General features: G+C 46.7%; 1 protein-coding gene across 5 annotated transcripts in view; it reads left to right on the top strand.

The window, feature by feature from the left end:
- The window catches only part of LOC135106052 (uncharacterized), a 54,898-nt gene extending 38,894 nt beyond the window's left edge, over positions 1-16,004 (top strand). Inside the window, exons 3-13 of one of the 5 annotated variants that reach the window (XM_064014872.1) lie at positions 4,149-4,361; positions 4,519-4,739; positions 5,180-5,391; positions 5,715-5,923; positions 6,274-6,450; positions 6,753-6,932; positions 7,974-8,153; positions 9,201-9,503; positions 9,662-9,743; positions 10,725-10,915; positions 13,793-13,930. In XM_064014872.1, coding sequence (XP_063870942.1) covers positions 4,149-4,361; positions 4,519-4,739; positions 5,180-5,391; positions 5,715-5,923; positions 6,274-6,450; positions 6,753-6,932; positions 7,974-8,153; positions 9,201-9,503; positions 9,662-9,743; positions 10,725-10,914 — 1,967 coding nt within the window. In that variant the 3' untranslated portion in view covers position 10,915; positions 13,793-13,930. Of the gene's footprint in view, positions 1-4,148; positions 4,362-4,518; positions 4,740-5,179; positions 5,392-5,714; positions 5,924-6,273; positions 6,451-6,752; positions 6,933-7,973; positions 8,154-9,200; positions 9,504-9,661; positions 9,744-10,724; positions 10,916-12,962; positions 13,004-13,685 lie in introns of all 5 variants that reach the window. The other 4 variants (XM_064014873.1, XM_064014874.1, XM_064014870.1 and 1 more) reach the window with 4 other exon arrangements.
- The last annotated feature ends 2,204 nt before the right edge of the window (positions 16,005-18,208 follow it).

Raw genomic sequence — 18,208 nt, forward strand, 5'->3', positions numbered from 1 at the left:
CCTCTTCTCCCTTTCCTCTATATTCTTTTCTCCTTTACCCACAGTTGCTTGCTCCTTAGTCATTTCCTCTCTTCTTTCCTTTCTTCAGTTTATATTTAAGTCTTCATCTCTATTTCTTCATCTCTTCTTCCTGCACACTTTCTCCTTTTTCCCCTAACTTCATTTTCTCATTTTCTCTCTTTCCTTTATTCTGTTTTCTCCTCCCCTACCATTTTGCTTGCTTCTAAGTCATCGGGTATTTTCTCTCCCTTCTTTCGGTCATATTTTATTCTCCTCCATTGCTTCATTTCTTCCTCTTCATTTACTCCCTTTCTGCTTTGTCTGTTGCTATACCTTCCCTCTCCTTTCCCTTCCTTGACTATCTTCGTTCCTTCTTCCTTCCCTTCTTCACTTCATGTATTATTTTTTTTCTATCAGTCTTTTTTTGTGTTCCTTCATCTTCTTTTTCATCGTGAGGGTAAAACATCTTTCCTTCGGTCATTCATTCTCTTACTGTTAATTTTGTTCCTGTATTCCTCTCTGCTCACTTCAGTTCTTAATTGTTTCCCTCCCTTTTTCTATCATTTGAGGGTAAAACATCCCTGACATTCCCTCTTTCACTCATCTCTACTCTGCATTTCGTTCTTCTGTGCCACGTTACAATGTCACGGTACGTTACAGTGTTTGCCTTCCCCTCCATCCTTCCCTCCTTCACCTGCTCAATATACCATCTTGCATTTGTCCTCTCCATATCGCCTCTCCGTATTACTTACAGCTGACTTTCGTTTATCTACTCTTCGTGTTGTCATTAACCATAACACCCACTCGCCAATATCCTCTCATTACTTAACACGTTTTCTGCTCCATAGTTTTCTCATAATAATCTCATAATAATCATCTACAGCTCTTTAGACTCTTGTTTTTGTACTACTGTCTTGTGAATAGGTTTTGTTGCATAGGAAAGGCGTAATTAAACTCTCTCTCTCTCTCTCTCTCTCTCTCTCTCTCTCTCTAGCCGAAAACAACCATAGCAAGAAAAAGGTTAATAACTACCCTTTACGTCTCACTAACTACCCCTTAGCATCATCACTTCATCTTATCCTAACTAACCGTCAATCGCCAACACGCACTTTGCAGCCCGCGCGTGTTCACAAGGCTGGTAGTGGCGGTGGTGGCAGTGCGACAAGTTGTTATGGTCATGGGAGAGAATCGCAGGAAATTGCTCTCCTCCGTCCACTCCCAAGTGTTCCTCGGGCTTGTGTGGGGATCCGTCGTGACTCGCGGTGTTCCTCAGTTGATGCAAGGAATGGTTCAGTATCTTCGTTCTTCTCCTTTCTACCATGTTGCTGGAAAACTTTCGGATTCTCTACTATGAGTTTCAGTGTTTTTTTTTCTCTCTCTCTTTCTCTCTGTCTCTCTCTCTTTCTTTCTTTCTTTCGTTCGTTCTTTTTTGCGATAAAGCTGTTAAAAAGGATACTTATGGATATGTCAGTACCTATCTTTGCTGTTTCTCTTCCCCTGTCACTACGAGTCTGATTTATTTGTGCTTTCTACGACTTGAACTGTTAAGAAAGAAAAGAAAACCCCAGAAGAGAATTTGCCAACTTTTAAAAATTTTATTTATTCTATTTTATTTTTGTTTTCATTACCTTTTTTTTTTTTTTACTTTTGAGGGTGAAAACTTGAGCGAGGTGTACTCTCTCTCTCTCTCTCTCTTAGCCAGTCTCTATTACTAAACATCATTTCACGCCTTAATAACTCACGTATTTCCAGCAGACCATCCTCGTGAAGGCAAGGCATTGGGTGGCGAAACCTCTCACAAAATACTCAGAAAACTGTTAATGTTTCTCCTGTTTACATATTAAGAGGGTTCCTGCTTTGGCCACTCCCTGCAGACTGTTTGCTCTCCCCCACTCTGGCCCACAACACCTAACACTAACACAATCACTCGCTCTCTTTGCCTCTGCTGTTCTCCTCGGCTACGTGGCTCTTGTTCCAGCCTACTTGGTTCCCCGGGGCGGCGTGAAAGGCGTACCTGGTGAGGATGTTAGTTCAGCTACACCACACAAGCGTTGCCTCTTTCCACTTGTGTTCTCTTCCTCTTCCCTTCCACCTTGCCTTCCTTGTTCAAGAGTTAGTGTTGTATGTTGGATTATATTGCTAGTACTATTACTGCTGCTGTTGCTGTTACTGCTGCTACTACTACTACTACTACTACTACTACTACTACTACTACTACTACTACTACTACTACTACTATTTCTACTTTTTCTTCTTGTTCTTGTTTTTGTTTTTGTTCTTGTTTTTTCTTCTTATTCTTGTTCTTGTTCTCGTTCTTCTTTTTCGTCTTCTTCTTCTTCTTCTTCTTCTTCTTCTTCTTCTTCTTCTTTTTTTTTTCTTCTTCTTCTTCTTCTTCTTCTTCTTCTTCTTCTTCTTCTTCTTCCTCCTGTTCTTGTTCTTCTTGTTCTTGCTCTTCTTGTTCTTGTTCTTGTTCTTGTTCTTCTTCATCGTCTTCGGAGCGCGTATCTTCCACCATCAGCTCTTAAAGGTCCATTACTTTACTTGAACACTCATCTTCCTCCATCTTCTCCTTCACTGTCTCCTATACTCTATTACCGAACCTCTTTTCCACGTCATTCTTTCTCGTCTTCCAGTCCCTCTCTTCATCCACGTGCACCCAATTTTCCCATCTCATCCCATCTCTCACGGCGAATTGATGGAGAGTCGTTGATGTGGAAATAGAGATGATAGAGAGAACAAGGGAAGGTGGAGGAAGGAAAATGCTGAGAATGCTCGTACAATGACAGAAAGAAAACCAAGGTGGGAATAATACTCGTGTTTGTACCTGAATCTTGAGGAGAAGCTGGAAACGAAAGTCAAGGATAAAAGATTAAATAATTGAGCACTTTTGAGTAATAGAAAAGGAAATGGTGAAGAGATTAAATGATTGTGGAGAAGAGAAGGGATGAAGAAAAGATGAGAGAGCTTCAGAAGGGAAGGAGAAGAGAGGAAGGAAGCAATGAAGAGGCATGGGGGATGAAAGGAAGGGCAGGAGGAGGAAGAGGAGGAGGAGGAGGAGGAGGAGGAGGAGGAGGAGGAGAAGGAAAGGAGAGGAAGTTGAACTCAGTTAATGAGGTGAGGAGAGTCAATTTGAGGTGATGCCGTGCCCTTGGCGATGACTCGTGGAGGATTCTCTCTCTCTCTCTCTCTCTCTCTCTCTCTCTCTCTCTCTCTCTCTCTCTCTCTCTCTCTCTTACTACTATTCGTAATGGACTGAAGACTGATGCAATGGAAAATATAAATAAGTACATTAAATCTGCTACTATGAAAAGACTTATAGTTATGAAAGCAAGACCTCACACTGCTAATGTTGCAACTGGATAAATACAACTACACACTTCCCTAGCTGTGGAGGTCGCGTGTTCAACCACCGACGCGGAGGAGCACGCTGCCCTGTGTGCCAAGCTGGGTGGGGCCACCGAAGGGAAGGGCTCTGCTCACGGGCCGGTGTTTAAGGAAGCCTGGAGGCGCGTGTGTGGACTGTTTGTCGAGGAAGATACAACGGGACCGTCAGTTTGCCTCGTCTGCTGCTCTCCTCTCATGTTATACGCACCCTGCCTACGTGTTGTCTGGCAGAGAGAGAGAGAGAGAGAGAGAGAGAGAGAGAGAGAGAGAGAGAGAGAGAGAGAGAGAGAGAGAGAGAGAAAGTCGTATACTCGTATACAGATTTAGTCGTAAACGCCTAAAGACCCTTAACTCACGTTAACGTGTCTGTCTGAAGCCGATTATCTTATCACTCTACCTTCGTTATCTCCCGCACATGCCAAACTATGATCTGACCTCGTTGTTCCGTGGTTCGCAACCCTCTCTAACATCTTCAAGAGGGAGAGTGGGGAGTGATGTTGGCTGCTCTCGGCGTGACCCGAGCCACGCGGCGCCAAAGCCTTTGTGTGGGGCGAGTCAACACGCCAGCCCTACGCCGCATGACCACGGGCTAACATTGGCTTTTCTTAAGTGTACACACGAGTGCATTCCATGTTAGCCTCAATGTTAGGAATCTGGTAGGTTTCTGTAGAATATTCATTGTTGTTGTTGTCGTTGTTGTCGTTGTCTTATTAATTTGCATTTCTGTACCCATATCATTAGTATCGTTTCTTGGTGCTCCACAGTGCTGAATGTGGCGGCAGGCAAGGCTCCCATGCAGTCGTCAGTGGCGGAGGGCGGCATTCCGCAGAAGGCGGTTGATGGCTCCAGCTCCACAAGTTTCACCACAGACACCTGCACCCTGACTGCCCAGGAGCGGCAGCCGTGGTGGTACGTCAACCTGCTGGAGCCCTACATGGTACAGCTCGTCAGGCTGGACTTCGGCAGGTCCTGCTGTGGTAAGTCACCACTAAGGGAACCTCCCTTCATCCCTTCCTCTTTCCTTCCCTCTCTTCATCTCCCTCGAAACAACCCCCTACTCTGTGAAACCCCATCTACACCCCATGACCTTCGAGACACCCCCCCCCCCAGGTATAAGCCTGTCCATTCCTGCAGGGGATGACCAGCCGGCCGTGGTGGTGGTGCGTGTGGGCAACAACCGGCCAGACCTGGACAGCAATCCGATCTGCAACCGTTTCATTGGCTTGCTGAAGGAAGGGCGGCCGCTGTTCCTGCCCTGCAACCCACCCATGCCTGGCGCCTTCGTCAGCGTACACATCGAGGGTCCGCCTGGTGTGCAGCTGTCAATCTGTGAAGCCTTTGTGTACACTGACCAGGTGAGGCCTCCGCTCCACTTAACATTCGCTGCTTGTTTTTTGTTCACTGGCATGGGGGTATTTTTTCCACATTTTTGTTGTAACTAATTTGCATTACATATACTGAGGAATGTGTGGATGTGTTAGCATTTGTTTTGTGTTTCGTCAACTGTTGTCCTTGTGAAATGCAGGGTTACATTACCACTTGTGCAGTCTGACTAGTTTACTGACTGTGCATACTTTTGAAATATCACGGAAGATTTGTTGTTATTACTCTTTATTTGTGTGACAGTAAAGGCAAAAATGTCCATGACCTTTACACACACAGCTCTACCCACAGCGCTTGAACGAAAACGTATTTACTATAATAATGAGAAGAGGACGAAAATTTCCGTAGATCTGTGACTGAACAATAATTAAGCAAGTCGACAGCCCACTTTCATACACCGCTACCGTTGCAGGCTCTGCCAATAGAGAGGTGCCCATCTTTCCGCGACCAGCCCCCGGGCAGCACCGCCACTTACAACGGCAAGTGTTACATCTTCTACAACCAACAACCAAAAACGTTCGATCAAGCGCTAGATTTTTGCCGCAGTCGAGGTGGATCGCTGGTGGACGAGACAAATCCTGCCCTGCAAGGATTCCTAAGCTGGGAGCTGTGGCGCAAACACCGGTAAGGTTATATGAAGGGATCGCAGGTTTAAATGTAATTGGTGGGGGTTTTTAAAGGGAGAAACAACAAAACTAGGAATGAAGTGGTTTACAGAAACGCACGATATCTTGTAGGCTTGTGGAGGGAGGCTGCTGGAGTCCACCAGCAGAAACATAGACAAGCACATATTAAAGAAGCAAACACAAAGACAAAAATAGATTCGGTAGAAATAACACAAAGTTACTAACCATCGCAATGATTTATGTATACAAAAGTTCTCCACATATCTTCAAACGAAAGCAGTGAGAAAGAAAACGTGCTTGGACTCCACACTCTTATTACAGGGGAGACTCAAGTGGCCAGTACTGGATGGGCGCCGTGCGAGACCCAGCGGACCCCAACAACTGGAAATGGATCAACGGCCGCGATGTGTCCGTCTCCTTCTGGAACCTGCCCGGCGGTAACGAGAACTGTGCACGTTTTGACGGCACCAAGGGATGGCTGTGGTCCGACACCAACTGTAACGCAGGCCTCAACTTTATCTGCCAGCACCGTGAGTGTCGTGTAGGGGAGGAGAGGGGAGATGAGGAAGGTGGGCTGTGTGACAACTCATGTGGTGTATATGAGGGCCAGCATGATGACATTCCACATTTATGATATACATACACGCACGTAATGTTGATATCCAATGTGGTTTTTATTTTACTTGGTTAACGTACGTATATCATGACAAATAGAAACCTCAGGCATTATTACTTTGTGGTACATCATACATGTTTTTTCAGACTTTCTTTTATAACTACTATATAACAATGATTACAAACCACCTACATAAACAGGATTTCTGTAGTGAACACTTGAACACTTCCAGCGGGGACCTCTCCTAATGCCTCTCCTCCTCAGGGCCCCAGACGTGCGGCAAGCCGGAGCAGCCGCCTAACTCAACCATGGTGGGCAACACCTTCAGCGTGGGCAGCATGGTGGAGTACCGCTGCGACCCCGGCCACACCCTCGTCGGCCCCGCCCAGCGATCATGCCTCGAGTCTGGCTTCTTTAACGAGTTCCCGCCCACCTGTAGATGTGAGTCACGGAGAGAGAGAGAGAGAGAGAGAGAGAGAGAGAGAGAGAGAGAGAGAGAGAGAGAGAGAGAGAGAGAGAGAGAGAGAGCAATAAAAAGATCATATTCCTACGTTTTCTTATTTGTTGACACTTAAAATCATGAAATGTGTATCTTGAAGCAGTAGCATTTTTAGAATCATCTTCACTGTAGCTGTTCTCATGCTAAGTCCCCTCCATGCCATTCTTCTTACTGTTAGTTCCCTTTCACCTCCAAGAACAAGTCCTCCCTCTCCTCCAGTGCTCACACCCCTGCCTCCCCTCAGACCTAGAGTGTGGCCTGCCCGCGCCCATCCGCCACGGCAGTTACTCTCTCATCAACGGGACGCGTTACTACCTAAGCCAAGTGAAGTACGAGTGTGACCCTGGCTACACCACCATCGGCCGCGCTGAGCTGGTGTGTGACCTCGACGAGCGCTGGAATGGCCCTCCCCCGCTGTGCCACCGTGAGTACCCTGCCCCCATATCCCCGGAAAGCTCTTAAGGTCCTCTCATGCTAGTTTTCAATCCATCTCCTATTTGATTTATGGGTGTATGGTGTTTTCCTGGCTATGGTGCTCACGTGTGGAGAACGTTGCCTTCACCGCAGCATGTTACCCTCAGTCATCAGGCCTACAGAATGGTATTCATTTATCTCTCTCATACTTTACGTTGATTTGTACTAATGCCTGTTGCAGTTTCTAATTTTTGTTTCTTCTGAAGTGTTATGTTGGTAAATGCATTATAGCTGAAGTAGTTGTGGATTCTTACACTACTTTCTCATTTGAAAGACTTTTAATGAACATCTCAGAAATGGTTACTTTTCTCTCTTGTGATTTCTTTGATATTTAACGTACACTGAATAGTACACACACACACACACACACACACACACACACAAAGCAGCACAAAATAACAGATAAAAATCCTGCTCTTATTAACACTCATATATACCTGCACGAACTTACTGAATTGCCAGAATACTCACAAGTGGCTCACAGCGGCCACTACTTCCAAAATGTCTTTCAAAGTACAGTTTCTTTCCTCTTATCCTTGAACTCTTTTAAATGGGAGACTCGTATGATTGTTTCCCATCCTCTTACCAGTCTTTCTCAATGCAGTTCTTTTCTTCTTTCATTGGGAGATTCATATCATTATTTTTCCATTCACTTATCAGTCTTTTTTTAATGAAGTTCTATTCTTCTTTCATTGGGAGACTCATACCATTATTTTCCCATTCACTTATCAGTCTTTCTTAATGCAGTTCCTTTCTTTTCCTTAAACTCTTTGAATGGGAGACTCATTCCTTTATTTCCCCATTCACTTACCAGTCTTTCTTTACGTTGCAACTGAGCTCTGTCTTATTCCACACACTCTCACATGACCACACAAGATCAGTGAATGTTACACCTACACATCCTCAATGCCGCCCCTGTTGAGGGTGCGCGGTGCAGTGGGTGTGACGCGTGGCAGCAAGACCAAAGTGACAGGCAGGGTTATGCCCGCAGCCGTGACATGTGACGCCCCTGCACTCATCCCACACGGTTCCTCCAACCTCTCCTCTCCGACCATCACCTCTGGGTCTTCTGTCACCTTTTCCTGCAACGATGGATACGTGTTGGTTGGCCGCCGCTCCCTCACCTGCACTGCTGAGGGTACCTTCGACGGCCAACCCCCGCGCTGCGAAGGTAAAGGCGGATGTGACGTGCTTACTAGGCCAGTGTGTTGCTTACGTCACCGTCACTCAGCGTCACTACGTCCCCTCCCCGCAGCAGAAGTGTCCCCATCCATTAAGCCATCATCGCGCTCACACACTCCCTCTTCTTGTCTCTGTAGTGCATTTCTGTTTGTGAAGATCTTGACTTCGAAATATCTCAGTTCTATCTGACTAATTTCAGGGGATTATGGTCGTGATTATTAATATGAGTATTTTCTGTTCCCTTGCACACTGGAATGATGCATGGCAGGGTTCGTATCCTTCTGTATTTTTTTGCATGATGTGTAAGTTGTGTGCGTGTATGGTACTTACTGCCTTGTGGTGCGTATTGACGTGTGTGTGTGTGTGTGTGTGTGTGTGTGCGTTGTGATAATAATTTTTCTTCCATACATGCGTCTATTTTCCTGGCAGATTGTGACGTAGACCGTTTCTTAGGACTTGTATACACACACACACACACACACACACACACACACACTGGATGTTGGTATAATAACAGCAATTTACTGACGATGAGGGAGTCGAGTGGTTCAAACTACTCGTGAATTGTGGAGCAGACAGTAAACAGAATCGATCCCCTTGAACAAAATGACGGCTCACTACCCCACCACAAGTTTGCTGAAGCTGACAAGTGAATGGAACAGATTATTGATGGCTGTCACACTAGAGAAGGGGACAGAGGGGAAGGGGCTATTCCTGTACCTACTTCATATCTGTCAAGTGCGTCCTGTTGAGTGGTGGAGTGGGCGGCAAGCATAGTGGCGCGGCGCTGCAGGGAGGGGAGGGAGAGGCAATGATTGTCAGCAGGAAGTTGTGGTGGTAGGGGTGAACCAGCTGTTTGCCTATTATCTACTTGATGTGTCGCAGCTGTGGTGGCCGCTGAGGGAGTGTGTGTGTGTGTGTGTGTGTGTGTGTGTTGAAGCATATTCCTTATGTCTTGTATAACAATCACCAATACTTTTCTTTGACTCCTCCTCCTCCTCCTCCTCCTCCTTCTCACACTCCTTAATCCCGGCAGTTGACGAGGCGGTGAAACCTTCACTGGAGGACTTGTCGACGGGAGCAGGCCGACCAGATGACAGAGCGAGGCGCCCCCCGTTCAGGCCAGATACCCTGCGTCCCGGCCCCCCGTACTTAACAGAGGTAGAGGATAACGTTGTGGAGGCGGCTAACCCCAGTCTGGCAACTGTTCTGCCCTCGCTGGAAGCCGGGGACGACAACCGCATTAATAACATCAACACTGACCGAGGCCAGAGCGTGGATGACCCGACCTTCGACCTGCATGACGAGAACTCCAAGGCCACCGAGAAGCTGCACCTGGGTGAGTATTAGAGAGAGAGAGAGAGAGAGAGAGAGAGAGAGAGAGAGAGAGAGAGAGAGAGAGAGAGAGAACTATAGACAATCATGTGATGGTCAAAGGACAAGGAACAAAGGGCGGCGTGGCTCAGAGTAATAACCAGACACGCGGTTCTCCCACAGGTGGCATCATCGCCCTCGGCGTGTTCGGCGGCTTTGTGTTCCTGGCAGCAGTCATCACCACTATTGTTATCCTCGTCAGAAGGTAGGCCTCAGCACACACACACACACACACACACACACACACACACACACACACACACACATGGAGTAAATAAACACATTATATTCACACGGTTCAGAATATTTTGTCCACTATCATTATCATGTTCCCTAATCATCACTCTGCCCAAGCCAATCAGGTTGTCCATGTCATCTTCACTACGTTCCGCTGAGGGAGGCGGCTCATCACTTGCCATTACCATCAGTCGCTAAGCTCTCATCTTGGAGTTACTCTCACACAACACTGTGGCTCCATCTCCGCTTCCCTCCTTCCCTCCCTCCTCAACATTTCCCACACACAACACAATATTAACTAGACTTGCAGTTTTTGACCGCTGTTTATTCAAGTGTTTCATCAGCAGCTGACTACGTCAGCATTTCACTTGACCTCTTCATGTTCTGTTTTGACTTTCCCTGACGACTCACCGAAAGACAGTCTTACCTATTCTTTGACAAGTGTTCACGTGATGTTTTTCCCTCTTCTCTCTCCCTGTGCCTCATGACCTGAGCGCGGCGGCCACCCTGTCTCCGTCCTGATGCACCCTTCGTGCTCGGTGTTACAGGTTGCCTTTTATCGTTTACACTTTGCCTCCAACCGCGGTGAACTTTGCCAGCTTTTTAATTCAAGCTTATCATGCATACCTAAAGCATGTGGATGGTATGGCTAAATGTCTTGTTCCTTTCATCTGTTACGCGCCTGCGCAAGGAAGCACGAGAGGCAAGGGCAGCGGTAAAGCAGCCCGCCACACCTGAGTTCCAAGCACCTGAGTGTTGGTCACTTACGCTCAGCGTGGTCAGTTAGTTTCTCTGCCCGCGAGCTTACATTGCTCATATTCAGAGTACACACGCCCGCGATGTTTTCAATGTAAATATTTCCCTCAATGGGGCGTGGAGGCTGACAGGAGTGTAGTGGGAAGGATTCAGGGGTCGCAGACACACCTTGCTCACGCTGGTGCTCTCTCAGTGGGTCGGCGCCGCTTACCAAAGAGATACGGAGGTCCTCGCAGCGGTCCGGGTCCCGCTGGTACACCCTTCTGGCCCTGCCCTTCCCTGACGTGACTGTGGGTCGCAGGGAGCTGGTGTCCCGTGCGGGGCCCAAGGCTGACCATTACACTAGTTACAAACCCACCGCCACCCTCACCTGCCACCCCTGAGGTAATACGCCACCCTCCGAGGCCTTCTCGAGATGCCACCGCCACTCTCCTCCTTTACGCTGAGGCCAGTGCTCTCTTTCTGTCAAAACTCTTGCTTCTCTGCTCGCTCCAGGTCGTTGCCTCTCCTGTGCTGCGTCTGGATGTATAATTCAGTACATATTCTTGTTGGTCCCCTATATTTTCAGGACACTGACTCTGTTCTTGTTCCTTGCATATGCCTCTTTTTATGCTTCCGGGCCGTCCCCTTCTCTTCCTTCCAAGCCATCTCCGGCATCTTCGATGACTGATGGATAAGGACTATGACTGGATGTGACTGTCTTCTTCTTCTTTCTCATAACTTTAAGTGACTGGCTGTGACTGAGACATTCCTTCCCTTCATCACACGATCCCATTTGCTCGACATGGACAAACTCTGCTTAAGGGATGCACTTTCACACACACACACACACACACACACACACGCTCGGCTCTCAACTAAGAAGGCCTGGGTTCGAATCCCGGGCGCGGCGAAGCAAATGGGTGAGCCTCTTTATGTGTGGCGCCTGTTTACCTAGCAGCAAGTAGGTATGGGATGTAACCCGAGGGCTTATGACCTCACTGTTCCGGGGTGTGGTGTGTCCGTGGTCTCAGTCCTACCCGAAGATCGGTCACTATGAGCTCTGAGCTCTTTCCGTAGGGGAACGGCTGGCTGGGTGACCAACAGACGACCATAGGTGAATCACACACACACACACACACACACATATACCAGTGGTATACACATACAGGATTCTCAATAAACTATGCAGCAGCATTTCATCCATTCACCTCAATAGTCAGGGCGAGACAGTCACGGTTATCGGAAGACTATATTTTCATACTAATATGGTAGTAGTAGTAGTAGTAGTAGTAGTAGTAGTACTGAGAGATTCATGCATGACTTGTTGAATTATATGTAAGATCATGTACAAATTTATCTGCTAGGATGTTCTGGCCGGCGACCGTTGGATACCCGCCAGTTAGTTGTAAGTTAGCATAAAAGGTTCAGGTGTAAGATAACTGGAGGAGCACCGGGCAGGCGTTGCTCCCACCTTCTACTGGACTCATGACTCTGGCTCACTAACACGGCTCGGCAGCCACCCCGCCGAGCACCAGCCTCACTGCCTTAGCCTCATTTCGGACCTGATGCGTTATTCCGTGAAGCACCTCCCGTGGAAGCTATTATATGAATGCTGTACATATTGTATTATATGCTTTTTTTCTCTCACATGTCGCGAAACTGTCCTGCACCCACGAAGTCTCTCTGCCCTGTCACATAATCTCGCCAGCACTAACCAAAGCAGTCGATGTCAAAAGTCGAGGCACGTACAACACTCACTTCCAATGTGCTTAGCGTCCCCTCAAGTCCCCTTAAAGAATTACACTCTCATATATCAGGATTTGTAAGATTGTTCCCAGACTGAGGAACTTATGATTGAGGGAAGACATAAAGCACAGTGAAAGTAGATGCATAAGGTTACTCGTCCTCTGACCTCCGCTGTACCTGACTTACTAAATGTCTTTCTTAACATCACGTTCTTTGTCAACTTTTCCTCCCCCGCCAGAGCTTCGTACACAAATCCTTCGCTTTCACCGCTGTGTACTTATGTTGCTGTATTGCTGTTGCCCTTTTATTTTCTCTCTTTACACGTGGTACTGAGAACGTGTGGACACTTGCAGAGTGGACAGGCGTATTGATGATCTGTATATAATGGTGTGTGTGTGTGTGTGTGTGTGTGTGTGTGTGTGTGTGTGTGTGTGTGTGTGTGTGTGTGTGTGTGTGATCGTATAGCACTGACTTCTGCCTTTACATTTTTTTATGCACAGTTACATACCACACACTCACACACACACACACACACACACACACACACACACACACACACACACACACAAAGAGAGAGAGAGAGAGAGAGAGAGAGAGAGAGAGAGAGAGTGTGTGTGTGTGTGTGTGTGTGTGTGTGTGTGTGTGTGTGTGTGTGTGTGCCACATTCCAATATAACGGTGCTAAGAATGGTTTGCTTCTTTAGTTCCACGAAGAAGGTGAGGCCGCGGAGGCGCACACGATGTGGTGAGCATAGCGGCGTGTTGCAGTCATGTAGAGCTGACTTGTTGCTTGTATATGAGCTTTAACTGGCATGTCATTGCTACTTGTATGGTATGACTGTAGACGATAGCGCGGTAGTGTGTGCTACGTAGTGTGTGGTGGTGTATGGTGGATGCACTGCAGTGACGAGTGAGTGGCATATTTAAGTGTTAACTGCACTGGGAGATACAGATGCTTGTATGCGTGCACGGGTATGCTGACTGGGATGGAGTCAGTCTACGTGCTGCCAGTCACCAATCACCTGTTACTGTTTCTGGCACGCTGGAAAATCTGCTAGACATAACGTTATTGCCATTGCCTGCTAGTGTAGAGTAAGCGCGTCGAGTAAACAGCATATCTCCCAGCGCCCCGCCACTAACTATGACTCATCTCGGTTTTAGTCAAACACGCCACTGTAAATGCTGGTGACCTCATCGAAGGGCTGAGCCATGACCTGTGGCGGGGGCGCGGTGGAGGGGACTAGGGGTGGGTAGTCCGGTGGGTGAAGTGAGCGTGCTTGCACCTTCCTCGTCGCAGACACATGGTAGACTAATGCTGTGGTTAACATTTTCCTCACAGTGATGTAGATTGCCACTTGTAGAGCCTTTGAGCTAGCTTGGGTTTGTACAAAAAAGCTACTAACACGCTCACTAACTCTAACTTACAGGTCCCGCGAACTGTAAGGTGTTAGAGAGGCGCTAATGAGTCATGAGTCCAGTACGTGAGTTATGTGAGTCTGGCGAGCTGATCAGTTGACACACACACTCCCGCCAGGACCCAACATGGACCCGCCAAGAAGTACGTCCGTCGTAGTGATGACGGTACTGCCTCCTCCTACGACTCCTCTTCCTCTGACGGACACGGGCTAAACAAGTACTACAAAAGGGCGTGGGAGAATCTGCGCGAGAGCGGCGGCGACCTGGAGAAGAACAGTCACTCTCGCCTTGCCCGCACGGAGACTCTTGACCAGCCAGACTTCAGGTCGACTCGCTCTGTGGGACACGAGGGCCTCCGTGACGGGTCCGAGATGACTGTGAATGACGTGGCCGCCATGTACACCCGTCCGGAGAAACGCCGCCACCACCACCACCACCACGGCCACCGCCACAAGGGAGGGCGCGACACGGAGCGAGACCATCACGACCGTCAGGACCACCACGACCGCTCCGGCCGCCACGACCGCCACGACCACAGCGAGCGTAACGACCGCGACTGGCGTGATCGGGACCGTGAACGCAGGAAGTATTAGATGCTCCCGACCGACGACCTGTGATGAGGCAAGGCACGACCAGAGCAACGAGGAGACGCATGCTGACCGACTCCATCTCACCTCACCCGCTGTCCAAGTATAAAACCTCGGTTGGTGTCAATTTTCTGCTGCTGTTTCCTGAATAAGAGTTCGATTCACACCAAGCTTTCTTTTTTTTCTTTTTTTTCTTTTTTTTTTTTCTTTTTTTTTTCCTCGAGGCAACGCGTGCCCGTCCCTTCCGGCGTGATACAGCATGATGGAAACCAGCAGCAGGAACAAAGCGTTTGTCTTCACTAAGGTCGCAGCATAAGCTCCTTCCTGTATCTGCAAAAATAAAAATTTGACTCCTTCCATCGTGTGGACAGATGATCTACCCGGGCCTCGAGTTGCTTCTGACGCGCGCCTCGCCGCCCCTGACTTAGGCCGCGTTAAGTTAGGATTCTTGGTAAATGCATCTCTTCTTCCCCATCAACCGTGCCGTCTCTCCCTGTGTCTTGATAGCAGTCTTGGCCTCAGCTCAAGCGTCTCTCCAGTGACGCGCCGCCGCCGTTGTGGCCAAGATGAAAATAATACCTTGGTTGTAGCCATGCTGGCCCGCGCACTCTCCCGACTCACTAACTTCAATAATGTTCACGCTCAAGCACGCTAAACGTAGTGGCATTAATTACGCACCCTCGTACCTTGTCACGGCACCCTCATACTCGTACAACTTTCATGTTGCACACGGTACTAGTGCGCCTCGTCTGTGTTGACGAGGCTGCAGTGGTGGTGGGTGGCGTGCGCTGCACCGTCCAGCGCCGGGCGTTGGTTCGGCTTGAATTGCTCATCAACTCAAATAATATTTCCATCACTCTCAAATTTGGCTTAGTTTCTTTGATGCACTGCAATCATGACCCTTTACAGTATTGTTAAATATGTCTCCATTAATAAAGAATTGTTAATACTCTTAATTAAGGAATTAACAATGTGAACAACGTAACAACGACTTGGCTTCGAAAATATATAGTATTAAACTTTATTTTTAAGTTTTCATTGCATATATAGTTATCATTACATAATTTAAAATCTGTAGCATTTTTAAGGTTTCCTCGATAATTTTGAGTCACAAATGACGGAAAACGATGTTCACAAACATTTTCTACATATAGTTTAACTTCTGTTATGGGAATCCGAGCCCTGCTGGGTAACACGACTGAAAAGATCAGCATGAAAACGATGTATCGGTAATGCCGGACAATATCCAAGAGGTCCTCACCCCATCAAGCCTTGGCTCATGTGCCAATATCCTTGAAAGAGAAAGAAAGTGGCGTGCTCTACGCGGGCACGGGAACACGCAATGGGGCGGTGCTCCTCTGTCTCCTGCCCTTCGAGGTTCCCGCAGCGATGTGTGTTCTTAGTCCTATGGAGGCATTAATCTCTCTGATGTACATGATTCGCTTGATGTAAATTGCCGCTGCCTCGCCCTGCCAGCACCGGAGCAGAGGCTCGTAAGGCGACTCAGCGGAACTTTGTGGTAGTTGTATTCATTCCATGTAGAACACGTTGTTGTAGTCTACACGTGAGATATTTGGTGTAGCCACCTGTATGTAACCTGTTTGTACGGTAGGCGTAGCTTTCTGGTAAATATATTTATGTTATTTGTATGAGTGTTGTTTTGCATGGATGTAATGAAGTTGTCTGCACTAATGTCCTGTCTGTGTATATGTGTGTGATACATAATAAATGTTATGTATATAATACTCACCTCTTCATTACATGTGTAGATGTTAGAGTACGCGTAGACACAATAAAGTAGTCGCATGAGTGTGTACTTACCTCAGATAACCGTGTCACGTCACCTCCAGGGCTCCATTCTATTAACATCCAATATTTTTTTATATTTTTATTTATTATTTAATATTTATTTATTTATTTATTTATTTATTTTTTGCAAGGACACTGGCCTAGGGCAAGTTATATAAAAAGGCCCACTGAAGGTGCCAGTCCCTATAGAGTACAGTAAAGGAGAGTCATCAGAATTTGAGAAGTGTCTTGAAGCCTCGCCCCTGAAACGGTTCAAGTCAAAGGAAGGAGGACACACAGAAGCAGGCAACCGCGCAGGCGTCAGGTGGACACGTCTGGGGAAGCACGATGAGAATGAAATAAGAGAGCTTTCCTTTGACGTCACAGGACCCTGAGTCAGTACCCGCGTTTCACTGATTGCCACGTGCAGGCCTGATGACTTCTTGCAGCTCCCCTTATGTTCTTATACGTATATATTGCTAACGCCCCTCGTCCGCCTCCTGCACGGCATGTGAGAGTCTGTCAGAATTGAGAGGAAGGTGATTATGATTTTACTCCCCCATTTCATACTCCTAATGCCTTCCCGGCCACTATGTTCCTTAAGGTAATGACAATGTTTCACCCTTGACATCTGAATGGCCGTAATGATATTTCCAGTAAACGTTCCAGGAACGTTAATGTTCTCTTGAATGCAGTTACTATTTCTAATTGTTTGGTAATTTTTGTTGTTGTTGTTTTTCGTGTATGATATTCCTTCCTCCATGGTCAGTCATCCCCGAGAAGCAGTGGTCCTGGGGTGGCGTCACCTGTGTGGACGAGAATGTGAAAAGAAAAAAAAAATATTGTGTATGTGAACAAAGCACCTGCTGGACGATTAATTATTTCTTTTTAGTATTCTTTTCATAATACCATGTTCAGCATAATTCTCTCTCTCTCTCTCTCTCTCTCTCTCTCTCTCTCTCTCTCTCTCTCTCTCTCTCTCTCTCTCTCTCTCTCTCACGGAAATACTCTGACAGGCGTGCCACTCGTTGCCCTTCTCATAAGGAAGAGAAACCTTGCCCCGCGCCTCGCCTGCTTCACGGCCAGCGCTGGTGCTCGTCTTTATGACCTCATGACGGCATGGAAACGCTTCCCGTTCACATCATCATTATTAGGGGAGATGTTATTATGATAATTAGATAGGTGACGCGAGAATGAGATGAGCCGTGAGTGGACGAGGATGCGAGAGGTTGGTGGATTGAAAGACAACCGACTGATCAGTGTAGTCTGTGTTGAGCATGGTTTGAAACGCTTCTGCGCCGCACCCCGACTAGTTTCAAAAGGTTCTAGTTGAAGTGACAAGGATTTTAAGGGTGTTTTTACGGTTCTAGTGACAGATTAACAGGAAAAACACTCTTGATAGCCTGGTTAATCATTTCTGGTCTTTAAAAATAACCGGGATTAGACAACAAAGTGTTTTAGAATACTGGCCAATGACAGGTGATGCACACAAAACCAAAGTTAGTCGTGCTGACTAACTTTTCTTAGTAAAACCCATGGGGTCTAGAACGAGTGGCAGCATTAGTCACACTGACTAACATAATGTTAGTCAATTTGTGACTAACTGAGCACTCAACCTGAGTATGGTCTTCCTCAAATATATCTGACTAATGCCTTCGTACTGTTCACTACTTCTACTAACCACATTAGTAAAGTGGATCATAGGTTAGTCAATTAAATGACTAATTAGTTAGTCTTTCTTAGGCAGATGATGAATCATTAGTACCTTTAATACTAGCAGCTAGCTATTGCTGTCTCAAGGTCAGGGAAAGAATAGGTAATAAATTCTATATATTCATATACAATTAAATGTTCCCTCCATTTCATTGCATTAAAAAAAATAAATAAATAAAAAAAATAAACACCATAATTTTTATCATCTATAGTATAATATGCTTTTTTTTTTAACTTGAACATTTAACAGAAAGCTTCCCTCAAAACTGTAATGATATATAAAACAGATGTAAAAAATAAACTCCATTAGTAACACTTCATCCTAGCATGAGAAAAAAAAAAAGCAACACAAAAACAACCTGTTTTGACAAGCCATTAAGTAAATAATACACATTTGTGAGTATTAATCACTAAAACTTGCAATGTGGAAAAGAAAGTAAGCATCT

This window comes from Scylla paramamosain, chromosome 12 (genome assembly GCF_035594125.1).
Source record: "Scylla paramamosain isolate STU-SP2022 chromosome 12, ASM3559412v1, whole genome shotgun sequence".
Lineage (NCBI taxonomy): Eukaryota > Metazoa > Arthropoda > Malacostraca > Decapoda > Portunidae > Scylla > Scylla paramamosain.